Here is a 13,447-nt window from a genome sequence, read left to right as displayed (position 1 = left end):
ATAGATTTAGGTTACTTGTAATATTGGAAATCTAAAATATTCATAAAAGTATAAATTACAAAATAAATTTAGAAAATATTTCTTGAAAATAATCAATAAAAAAACATGATGGCTTTATTTGCCCTATTCTAAAACAACTGCCTGAAAACAACCTGTTCTTCATTTTTCTTACCACAGTAAAATTTGGGAATTATAAAATCAAATTAACTGTTTTAATACCAGCAAGGACACTGTGGTAAAAGAAACATGATAAGATAACAAAGATGCAATTGACGACTTATGCTTTCACAAATTAACAAAACAGTAAAGTACCATCAAATTTGACTGAGCCAATAATTTATCAACAATAATGCCTTACTGATTACTTTTAACACCCACATATGGCATTATTACTGCATCATTTTTTTCTTACATTATTTTGTACTGTTTGTAAAGCATTTGGATGCACAACACTTACAGCTTGAGAATTCCAATGGGCAAGAATGATGATCCATAGGAAAATCATGAAGCTGGAGGTAACATTCTGCATTGATGGTTAATCTAATGAGGGAAATTTAAACAAAACATCGGTCAACATTGTAGATCAGAATTTTAGTGATTTGAATCTATTAATTATTGAAAATATTATTTATGATCTTCTGTGTGTTTATTCTAAAGAAATGCCAATAGATTTATTTGTTGTTGATGATTTATTGTCAGATTTTGTAGAAATTGGAATGAAATGGAATAGATGTGCATTGAATCTCTAAAGGCAAATGAAATAGCAGAAACATTCCCCCCCCCCCCCAGAAATTCATGGTTCAAGAAATTCTCTTGCCTTGTGCAAGATTTTTTGTGTGCTACTTGAGTGAATTTCATGTGTTGGGTAAACAGTTACTTTTCATTCATGTCGCACACTTCTGTAAATCCTCTGTATCTCATACACACATACACACACACACACACACACACACACACACACACACACACACACAACACCTGCACACACACACACACACACGCGCGCGCGCACACACACACACACACACACACACACACACACACACACACACACACACACACACACACACACACACACACACACACACTTGCAAAGGTCACTGTTCAATAATGCACGATTACCCACATCTCTACTGCATGAAGGGCTCGGGTCTCAAATCACTGGAATAAGTCTTAAGTTGAGTGTTGATCAGCCAATCAATTTTAATGGGTATTAAAGAAATAATTATAAAAAATTATCATAAAATTATTTCAAATAAACCTTGTTAATGATGAAATGGATAACTACATTCATCCTTATGCTACAAAAGTTAGATAGGTTTCAATTGGTTTTTAGACCTGAGTTAGCTCATGTCAAGATGGTGACAATGACTGTTTTCTTCCATCTGAAAAACAAAAAGCACCAATCTCCTTCAGGAGATCCAAATGTTCTCTGTGCTTAAATCCTAAGGGTTTTCTTCCTTCACAATGTGTCCCTAAAATCTACTTTTGCTGGCATGTTATTACCTCTTAGCATGTGCCTCTGCTCTGAACATGGGTGTGCGGAAAGTGCGACAAGCAGATCTGTTCCCCTCCCCAAATCAGCACCTAAAGCATTATGGACTCTCATGCGCATAATTGCTCCATAATATTAAGGATTTGTGCATGTATACCTCTAACCTGGTCATTTTAAATGATTGTGTATGTACCTGTCTCAAGCAACATCTCCACTCAATTTACTTAGTAGTGTATTTAAAAGTTTTTAGTTTTGTTAACCATAATGGGCTATCCTTCACTCTGAAAGATCACACTAAGGTCTAATTCTCTATCCGGCTGTCAACACTGCTTTGCAAGACTGTGTCTCAACCTCATGGTGGCTTCCACATGTGCTTTTGGTGCCAAAGCTTCACGTCTCAACAATTCCTACATTAAATGGAGGTAGCACAACAGTAAAGGTAATTTGCGTTTCTCTCTGCTCTTGTGAAGGGATCTGCCTTTCTCATTCAAATCCAGATAGCAAATGGTAATCATTAATCGCTTGTTTTTCATTGCCATTCAATTGGAGCTAAAGCTTGCATTGCACTAACGGTGATCATAAGCTCTAATCATATATAAGTTTTCTCAAGCCTATCTGTCCAGTGATCTGTCTGAGCTAGGTCATGCCTGATGTATAAGCCAATCCCCAATCCCTTTACTGTTGTTTACACCTATGAATGTGGATTGGTAAATGCCAGATAAGTGTATTTTGCAGTTACTTGAGAATTACTAATACTCCTGAAATAAAATTAAACAGTTTAAAAGACAAAAATACTATACTGTACCTAGACTGAATTATATTCACTTGCATGAATATAAACCTTAAAACCATGTTACTTTATTTTCTGTCACATTCTTTGTAAACATGTATCTGCAGGTTCCTTCCCCTCCATGGAGCTGCCCCAAAGACAAACAATATTATAGATAATTAATCCCCCTCCCCTAAGTGTACAGATAAAGTCTTTGACTTAAGACTTTTACCTGAGCAGGGATAAGGAGACACTAGGAGAGTCACCCCAAGAGTGAGCGGCATCAACCAGCTCTTCAAACATTTTATTCAAACACAACTTTATTCAAAGAGCTGCTATGAGCAAAGCACAATCAAGGCTCTCCACTGGCTGAATATTTGCTCCCATCTTCACCAATGGTTTATGTGCTATTTCAGAGAACATTTACTTTTAAAATTTTAAAATTGCCTATTTTTAACCTATTATTTTATTCTTATTTATTTTATTTTAAATTTATTTTCCTTGATTTCTTTGCCGGTTGCTTGAGGCTATTGATTGCTTGATTTCTGGACACCAGGGGTATTACTATATTATAATCCCCTCAAACATACAATGCATCAGGTTACTTAATTTAATCTCTTCCAATAGTCACTGGTACATACCCCTTTTTTAACTATTAGGGGTTATTGAATGTGTCTGTTCCCATTGTATCCCCCATAACTGATGCAGATCTATTTTGCTCTGCTTCAAAAGAAAATGGTCCAGATATTTTGGATATACCTCCAAGAAAAATAAACTGCCTTGAAGCAGCATCAATATGCATTCTCAGTCTCTCTGTTAATCAATTGGGAGACTTACAATGTACTAGTCTGATCACTTTTCTCTGATGTACAACATATATTATTCAAAATTCCTGATCAACCCTCTTTTTTTTCCAGTTTCCCTGTATATACAGTTAGCTAGTAGGACTGATCCATGCTCTTCCCTCTTTGTATTGTTATCATGAAGACTGCTGTCTTTGCTGGCAGTTACTTTCTTCAACGTTTGGCCTTCCTCTCCAATACACCTTGCTCTGTGATATTTCAAACTCTGGGCCTCCTTGACTAGGCATTCTGAGGCCAGAGGACTCCTATAAAATCTATAACAAGACCTCCCCTTTCATATTCACACAATCCACATCCTTGACACTCATGAGTCCTAGCTTCCAGCAGAACATGATTCAGCAGGGAAGAAGCAGAAGAACACACTAGCATTACTATTCTCTTGGCATCACACAAGTTCACAAGACAAAGGAGCAGAATCAGGCCACAAAGCCCATCGAGTCTGTTCCGTAAATCTACACTCATTCCAATTTCCAGCCTTTTCCCCATAACCCTTGATGCCATCACTAATGAGATACTTGTCTATTTCTTGTTTAAATACTCCCAGTGATCTGGCTTACACTGATGTATGCGGCAGTGAGTTCCACAGATCCGTGACCCTCTGGCTAAAGAAGTTCCCTGTTTGCATCTTCGAATCCGACTCTGCCTCATATTTCTTAAGCAAAATTTTTATGTTGTTTTTTTCTGCTTGCTCCATGAAACATGAGAACAAAGAACCATAGAGCACTAGAGCACTGAAACAGGCCCCTTCGGCCTTTCTAGTCTGTGCCGAACCATTTTTTTTGGCCTGGTCCCACAGACCTGCAACCAATCCATAGCCCTCCATACCTCTCCCATTCATGTACCTGTCTAAATTGTTCTTAAATGTTAAAATTGAGCCCGCATTCATTGCACACTCCCACCACTCTCTGTGTGAAGAAGTTCCACCTTACGTCTCCCCAAAACTTTTCCCCTTTCACTCTTAACCCAAGTCCTTTGGTTTGTATCTCACCTACGCTCTGTGGAAAAAGCCTAAATACATTTATTCTGTCTATCCCCTTCATAATTTTAAATACCTTTATTAAATCTCCCCTCATTCTTCTACACTCTAGGGAATAAAGTCCTAACCTTTTTAACCTTTTCCTGTAACTCAGTTCCTGAAGTCCAGGCAACATCATAGTAAATCTTCTCTGCACTCTTTCTATCTTATTGATATCTTTCCTGTAGTTAGGTGACCAAAACTATAAACAGTACCCCAAATTTGGCCCCACCAATGTCTTATCCAACTTGGCCATATACGCAATACTTTGATTTGTGAAGATCAATATGCCAAATGTTCTCTTTACAACCCTATCTTCCTGTAACACCACTTTCAGGGAATTATGTATCCGTATTCCCAGATCCCCCTGTTCTACTGCACTCCTCAGTGCCCTGCCATTTATCATGTATGTCCTTTATTGGCTTAACCTTCCAAAATGCAACACCTCTCACTTGTCTACATTAAATTCCATCTGCCATTTTTCCAACTGTTCAGATGCTTCTGCAAGCTTTGAAAGTTTTCTTCTCAGTCCACAACACCTCCAAACTTAGTGTAATCTGTAAATCTGCTGATGAATTTATCACATTATCATCCAGATCAATGATGTAGATGACAAATAACAATGATCCCTGATCCCTGAGGCACACCACGAGTTACGGGAATAAAAATGGAATTTGCCATGTACTTCCTCCACTCTTCAATGAGGTCATGCATGATCGTTTAGCACAATGCCACCTTACTGAATAAATATTGAACATGATAGTGGATAAAATTGTTTCTCCCAATTCTCTCAATTGACAGTTCGTATACTAAAAACACTCATAGCACCTTTCCTAAAACCGTCTGGAGGCATCGTCACCCTGAATGTATATTCACCAACTGTTTTCCCCTGTTCACTGGTTGAATATGTCAAACTTGAAACTCACAAATATCTCAGATTTTGACAACCTGAGATGTATTCACAGGCTTTTCACTCTGATTCTCATAACTGGCACTTTCTGACGTTCATGCCTCTTGTGAACTCATCAAGGTTTCATGCATCCAGATCCACCACCAACAGCAGTATTGTCTTCTTCTGCAGGAGTGTTGCACATTCCTCTCTACTCTGGAGCTTTCCTGGGACACAGTTGATATTGTTCTCTCTTCTTCCTCTCTGGAACATTTCCACGTATTCCATGCATAGAGAAAATGGTCATGTCCTCTTCTATTTCTCTAGCTCTCTGACATATTTACCAAGTTCACTGCCTGCCACCACCACTGCTCTACTCAGAAAACTATGTTCCTCACCTTCTTTGCACTTGATATTGCCCTTCCACATCTGTAAGGAGCCACCAGCAAATTTAATCTTAAAATGGTGATTTTAGGCTCTTTGGTGTCGCTTACTGTGCAAATAACAGAGATGCAGACAAAACAAAACATCTTTAATTAAAAGCAATCAATTTCCATGTTACAACAGTGGTTGGAGCAATGATGTATCAAAGGAGTACCCATTTCTTAAAAAGGTTTGCATACACACAGCATTTACATTTGTAAGGGCTCTGGGCCTCTCCATGTTTTGCTTTTGTTAACTTTCTTTAAAAGATTCTGCATTCATACATTGGTTAATGGAGTGAGCAATAGCAGAGGTACTCTTTTGCAAACTACATTCCAAATAAATTATCCCCCATTCCTTATATCATTATAAAGATGCAGTTAATAGCTTTGACTAGTGATTCTTGTACAGCAGAAGTTTTTTTTTGTGTCTGAAGATTTCAGACCCAAGAAAGTAAAGAAGGCAGTCTAGATCCAGGCTTGCTGTTCCCTGTTCATTTCCCTAACCTTACACATCAACTTTTCATGACTACAAAGAAAAATCTACAGGTGGAAGAGGTCACTTTGGCCACTGGATCTTTGGAGGGGAGTCAGCCTCACCTCAATCTGTCTCTCTTCCCTGTTCTTTCCCCATATGCTTGGAAGGGGACCCAAGAAGTTAAAGAATGGCAGGAAGCTACAGTGAATGAATCTATTGTGCCTGTTGTGTTAAAATACTAGAAGTCCATTTTGACCATTGATATGATTGATCTTTTTACTTTGTTTTTTCCATGTTGTCTGTATATTTTTAAATCCAAAATGATGCTGTTTCATGGTGACTTACTGAAATGCCTGGATAACATCCTAAACTAAACTAAAAAGACTCTGTGTCAGTGCACATGACAATATACTAAATCTAAACTGCATATTTATCCCATTCAAGTTTGAAGCCACATTCACCAATCAACCTGGCAGTGTATTCAGAATCCAACTCACTTACATGCGTTCTTATATTTTCTCTCATTCCTTTGTCAGTCAGCTTCCTTGCTTATTCCTCTCCATCCCTGTAAACTCTTGGTATTTACCAATGTTGATGGGCAAATTGACTATGTAATTCTGGTTCCTGCTGTAGGCCAATGACTTTTGTACCATTTTCAATGAACAGTAGAAAGATAAGTGCATAAATAAACATATTTCTCGCTTGCCATTGTGAACAATGAAGTTAAAAAGCTCTAATTTTTACAAGGACAGAACAGAAATGAATCTGGTCTGCAGTGCACCACAGAGGACCACGTCAAAGAATTTTGAAGCAGAGATTAGTTGAAGATGATCAATCTATGAAAAAGAACAATTGAAAGAAAGAGCCAATGGCTTTATTTCTGACCTTAAAATGAAATGAATGTTAGCAATAAAATAAATGAAGCAAGCTGGGTCTCAGATGTTGCTGAGAGAAACACTAACACTGGCATCCTAGGGCTGAGGTATTAGCTGGCAACAAGCATCTTTGTGACATTTTTGACCTTGATGATGGAGGCATCGGTGAGCAGAGGCTGAGGAAGTGCTTGCTTCCAGTGAGCTAAGCCCAGGTGAGGTAATATAAATCCTTTAAAGGTTATGGAGTCAGCTAGAGCAGTGGATTGCTCTGTTTGCGGGATGTAGGAAATCTGGGACAGCATAATTGTCCCTGATGACTACACCTGTAAAAGGTGCATCCAGTTGCAGCTCTTGACAAACTGAGTTAGGGAACTAGAGCTGGAGCTGGATGAACTGCAGATCATTCGGGAAGCAGAGTTAGTGATAGAGAGGAGTTTCAGTAAGGCAGTCACCCTCCTAAAGGTTAGGAGGCAGGTAGCTGGGTGACTGTCAGGAGAGGGAAGGAGAATTGACAGAGAGAGCAAAGTACCCCTGTGGCCATTAGCATCAACAATAAGGATACCATTTTGGAAAATGTTGATGGGGATGACCTACCAGGGACAAGTTGTGGTGGTCAGGTTTCTGGCTCTGAGACTGAACCCTTAGAAAAGAAAGAGGGGAAAGAGGAATGCAGTAGTGATAGGGATTTGATAGTCAGGGGAACAGATAAGAGGTTCTATGGAAGAGATCAAGAATCCTGGATGATCTGTTTCCTCCTTGGTGCTAGGGTCTGAGATGTCTCGGATTGAGTTTTTGATATTCTCAGGAGGGAGGGTAAGCAGCCAGATGGCTTGGTCCAAAGATGTGGTTAGGAAGGGTGAGAAGATCCTGAAAAGAGAGTTTATGGAATTAAGTTGAAGGACAGGACCTCCAGAGTTGAAATATCATGGGTGCTACCCATGCCACATGCTAGTGAGGCTAGAAATAGGAAGTTAATGCAGCTAAATATGCGGCTAAAGTGATGGTGCAGGAGGGAGGGCTTCATGTTTCTGGACAATTAGGTTCTGTTCCAGGGAAGATGGGATGTGTTCTGATGGGACAGTTTGCACCTGAACTGGATGGGGACTGACATCCTTGCAAGTAGGTTTGCTAGTGCTGCTCTGGGGGGGGTTAAACTAGATTGGCAGGGGGATGAAAACTAGTGTGTTAAAGCAGATAGTAAGGTGGAGGAGGATAAAGATCACACGGGGACTGCATGTATAGACTGAAATCAAAGGTTTGTGTGTGACAGAAATATTCCCAGGTGTATCTATTTCAAGGCAAGGAGTATTGTCGGAAAGGCAGATGAGCTTAAAGTATGGATTGGCTTGCGGAATTATGACACTCTTGTATTAGTGAGAATTGGCTCCAGGAGAGGCGGGACTGCAGTTCAATGTTCTGGGTTCTGTTGTTTCAGACATGATAGAGGGGGCGGGATAAAGGGGGAGGAGTGGCATTGCTAGACAGACAGGACAGACCAGAAGGCTCATCTACAGAGGACATTTGGGTGGCGCTAAGGAATGGAAAAGGTGTAACCACACATATAGGGTTGTATTATAGACCACCCAATAGTCAGAGGGAATCTGTAGAGAGGTAGCAGATCAATGTAAGAAACAGAAAGCTGTGACAGTGGGAGATTTTAATTTTCCATATATTGACAGGGACTCCCATACTGTAAGAGGGCTGAATGGCTTAGAGTTTGTCAAATATAGTCAGGAAAGTTTTCTAAATTAATATATAGAGGAACCAACAAGAGAGGATGCAATACTTGATCTCCTATTAGGGAACAAGACAAGTCAGGTGACAGAAGTATGTGTAGCAAGCATTTTGGTTCCAGTGACCATAATGTCATTAGTTTCAAGTTAATTATGGATAAGGATAGGTCTGGTTCTCGAATTGGATTCTAAATTGGAGAAAGGCCAATTTTGTAGAAATGAGAAAAGATCTAGGAAGAGTGGATTGGGATGCTGTTTTCTTGCAGGGATGTGTTCAGTAAGTGGAAGGTCTTCAAAGGTAAAATTTTGAGAGTGCAGAGTTGCATGTACCTGTCAGGATTAAAGGCAAAGCTAATAGGCATAGGGAACCTTAGTTTTCAAAGGATATTGGTGATCTGGTTAAGAAGAAGAGAGAGGTATAGGCAACAAGAAGCAAATGAGGCACTAGAAGAGTATAGAAAATCAGGAAGGCAAAAAGAAGACATGAGGCTGCTTTGGCAGATAATATGAAGGTAAACCCAAAGGGTTTCTACAAGTCCGTAAAGAGTAAAAGGATAGTAAGGGACAAAATTGATCCCCTAGTATATCAGAGTGGTCATTTATGTGGAGCTTTGCAAGATGGACAGACATCTGGAGGGTTATGGAACGGGTGCAGATCAGTGGGACGAGTTGAATGATGTTTTGGTGCAGACTAGAAGTGCCAAACCCATTTCATCAGATGCAAGGATCGACAATGAGATAGACAACAGACTCGCCAAGGCAAATAGCGCCTTTGGAAGACTACACAAAAGAGTCTGGAAAAACAACCAACTGAAAAACCTCACAAAGATAAGCGTATACAGAGCCGTTGTCATACCCACACTCCTGTTCGGCTCCGAATCATGGGTCCTCTACCGGCACCACCTACGGCTCCTAGAACGCTTCCACCAGCGTTGTCTCCGCTCCATCCTCAACATCCATTGGAGCGCTCACACCCCTAACGTCGAGGTACTCGAGATGGCAGAGGTCGACAGCATCGAGTCCACGCTGCTGAAGATCCAGCTGCGCTGGATGGGTCACGTCTCCAGAATGGAGGACCATCGCCTTCCCAAGATCGTATTATATGGCGAGCTCTCCACTGGCCACCGTGACAGAGGTGCACCAAAGAAAAGGTACAAGGACTGCCTAAAGAAATCTCTTGGTGCCTGCCACATTGACCACCGCCAGTGGGCTGATAACGCCTCAAACCGTGCATCTTGGCGCCTCACAGTTTGGCGGGCAGCAGCCTCCTTTGAAGAAGACCGCAGAGCCCACCTCACTGACAAAAGGCAAAGGAGGAAAAACCCAACACCCAACCCCAACCAACCAATTTTCCCTTGCAACCGCTGCAATCGTGTCTGCCTGTCCCGCATCGGACTGGTCAGCCACAAACGAGCCTGCAGCTGACGTGGACTTTTTACCCCCTCCATAAATCTTCGTCCGCGAAGCCAAGCCAAAGAGGAAGAAGTGCCAAATGGCTTTCTTTTCAGTGCTGTAGTGTTCTATCATTCTAAGTGTTTTCTTTTTTCTTCATCCTTGCTACTTTAGTTTGACTGATGGTCCTTAGTATTAACATACAGCACAAATTGATATTATTATGGTTCTATGCACAGTTCTATATTGATAATAATCTTGGTGTCTATTCTTGAGTGTGGCCACCTCCTTCTGGTAATTTTCAAACCAATATGAACCCTTCTCCATTAACAATGGCGTGAAGCAAGGCTGTGTTCTCGCACCAACCCTCTTTTCAATCTTCTTCAGCATGATGCTGAACCAAGCCATGAAAGACCCCAACAATGAAGACGCTGTTTACATCCGGTACCGCACGGATGGCAGTCTCTTCAATCTGAGGCGCCTGCAAGCTCACACCAAGACACAAGAGAAACTTGTCCGTGAACTACTCTTTGCAGATGATGCCGCTTTAGTTGCCCATTCAGAGCCAGCTCTTCAGCGCTTGACGTCCTGCTTTGCGGAAACTGCCAAAATGTTTGGCCTGGAAGTCAGCCTGAAGAAAACTGAGGTCCTCCATCAGCCAGCTCCCCACCATGACTACCAGCCCCCCCACATCTCCATCGGGCACACAAAACTCAAAATGGTCAACCAGTTTACCTATCTCGGCTGCACCATTTCATCAGATGCAAGGATCGACAATGAGATAGACAACAGACTCGCCAAGGCAAATAGCGCCTTTGGAAGACTACACAAAAGAGTCTGGAAAAACAACCAACTGAAAAACCTCACAAAGATAAGCGTATACAGAGCCGTTGTCATACCCACACTCCTGTTCGGCTCCGAATCATGGGTCCTCTACCGGCACCACCTACGGCTCCTAGAACGCTTCCACCAGCGTTGTCTCCGCTCCATCCTCAACATCCATTGGAGCGCTTACACCCCTAACGTCGAAGTACTCGAGATGGCAGAGGTCGACAGCATCGAGTCCACGCTTATGAAGATCCAGCTGCGCTGGATGGGTCACGTCTCCAGAATGGAGGACCATCGCCTTCCCAAGATCGTATTATATGGCGAGCTCTCCACTGGCCACCGTGACAGAGGTGCACCAAAGAAAAGGTACAAGGACTGCCTAAAGAAATCTCTTGGTGCCTGCCACATTGACCACCGCCAGTGGGCTGATAACGCCTCAAACCGTGCATCTTGGCGCCTCACAGTTTGGCGGGCAGCAACCTCCTTTGAAGAAGACCGCAGAGCCCACCTCACTGACAAAAGGCAAAGGAGGAAAAACCCAACACCCAACCCCAACCAACCAATTTTCCCTTGCAACCGCTGCAATCGTGTCTGCCTGTCCCGCATCGGACTTGTCAGCCACAAACGAGCCTGCAGCTGACGTGGACTTTTTACCCCCTCCATAAATCTTCGTCCGCGAAGCCAAGCCAAAGAAGAAAAAAAGAAAATACCAATACATATCCAAACAGATTCTGGCCCAAAGTGTTCTTTATAAGGAGATGCTCCTGAAGGGCAGCCAAACTTGTAAGTTTTGCAAATAGTCCCTTAGCATCCAATTTGCTTACTGCATCATTCTAAAAAAAAACTGATGATCAGGCATTTAATTAAAACTCTTAATGTATGCAAAAAATGGATCTTCAGTGCTGTCATATACTAATTGCCAGTTTCTATTTAAAGAGATTATGAATCTTCTGAGACAATATTCGATACAGGCCTTTGAAAGCAGCTGTTGCTCACGAACTAAATAAGCAAGCATATATTCTTTAAAATGAAAATCATCCATTTTTTTCTCACAACATATAAACTAATTGCTGCATGCCAGGAAATGATGAACACTTCCTGTTAGAAGTCAATTCCCTTGATGTTTTACATGCATACTGAATGCAGACATGCAAAATTTAAAACAAACCCAATATTTCATCATATACAAAAATCACAATTCATTTGTTAAAAATATACAACAGTAGAATTGTTCTTTAAAAGTCCACTGTCAATCTTTTATCAGGCTCTAGATCTGAAGGATTTATATGCTTTTGTTTGCTATTCTGGATACACTTCAGGAATAAAATTGGAATGATTTCCCTTACATGAATTCCCAATTGAATGCCATTGAATAAAATAAATCATTAAAATGTTAATACACAAATATGCTGTTAAAAGCTCAACAGTGTCCTTAGGAAGCAAAGCTATATCACCAATGGATTGAGCCTGACCCTTTTTTCAAGGTATAAGCAAAAAACAAGATGGCACCTGAAAAAAATGGTGAGGGGGAGGAGGGAGCAGGAGCACAGGCCCACAGGCAAGAGGTCATATTTGGAAATGGGTGGGCAAGCAGATGAGAAAAAATCTGATAGGGGTCTGGGTTGTTCTCTGAATGGAGAGGCAAGAGGGTGGCAAGCTGGAGGAAATGAAATGGAGCATAAGGAGAGAGAGAGAGAGAGAGAGAGAGAGAGAGAGAGAGAGAGAGAGAGAGAGAGAGAGAGAGAGGTTTTGGCCTGGAAATGCATGAGACCATTAAACAGACATGTTGCCATGGTAATGGGGCATGGAATCAAAATGATTGTCCACTGGGGAGACTCTGTTATTGCAATGGACAGAGCAAAGGAGCTCAATAAAATGTTCTCACAGTCTGAATCCAGTCTTTCTGAGGTAGAGGAGTCCACAACTGGAGCACTGGATGCAATGGAACCCTGCATATTCACATGTAGTGTTGTTTCACTTTGGAAAACTGTTTGGGGCCCTGAATGGTGGAGAAGGAGGAAGAGTGTGGGCACAAATATGCCACTTCCTGTGGTCACAGGGTAGGGAGGAGTGGATGAGGAATTCACAGAAGGAAATGATCCCTGCAGAAGATGGAGGTGAAGAAACATTTAAGTACATGTACAATATTTAACAGGATGCTTGGTAACCAAGTCAAATTAATTTTAACACATTCAACACAGCTTCCAGTTGGCATAAGTTTACAACCAAAATGGCCTAATGCATTTTTCAAAATGTTGTCAGCTGTGAATACCATATTTTTATCAAGAAATGGAAATAGAAGTTTTGGTAACCCTGGAATTAAGAGTTTCATTCATATACTTTACCTTAGTGTGTACAATATTTTGCCATCATTCTCAATTCGCAATAATCGATTGGGCGTTGTTATCCAATGAGCATCTGATTTCCTTGAGTTTCGGAAAAAGGTATCTGGAATCCAGATTTTGCCAACCATGTTGCTGTTTAGCATGAGAACTTTCATTGTACCATTAAATTTCAATCGGCTATCATACCAGGACTGGGCAAAAAATATGTCAATTGTATATTCCTGGAAAAATATGTCAAAATATACATTATTAATGTCAGTTCATGGACTATCCTTTATTATCACACTTTAATCTGCATTTGCTCTGAATAATTAATAAATACTTTGCATCACTGAAACATTTT

The 13,447-nt window shown here is 41.0% G+C and overlaps 1 protein-coding gene across 1 annotated transcript in view; it reads right to left on the bottom strand.

The window, feature by feature from the left end:
• The window catches only part of gabrg1 (gamma-aminobutyric acid type A receptor subunit gamma1), a 92,902-nt gene that overhangs the window by 38,736 nt on the left and 40,719 nt on the right, over positions 1-13,447 (bottom strand). Inside the window, exons 5-6 of the mRNA XM_069923093.1 lie at positions 13,105-13,325; positions 458-540 (exon numbers count right to left, since the gene is read on the bottom strand). Of these exons, the coding sequence (XP_069779194.1) occupies positions 458-540; positions 13,105-13,325 (304 nt within the window). The remainder of the gene's footprint in view (positions 1-457; positions 541-13,104; positions 13,326-13,447) is intronic.

The sequence above is a fragment of the Narcine bancroftii genome, chromosome 3 (assembly GCF_036971445.1).
Source record: "Narcine bancroftii isolate sNarBan1 chromosome 3, sNarBan1.hap1, whole genome shotgun sequence".
NCBI lineage: Eukaryota > Metazoa > Chordata > Chondrichthyes > Torpediniformes > Narcinidae > Narcine > Narcine bancroftii.
This window is presented reverse-complemented; position numbering and strand designations above follow the sequence as displayed.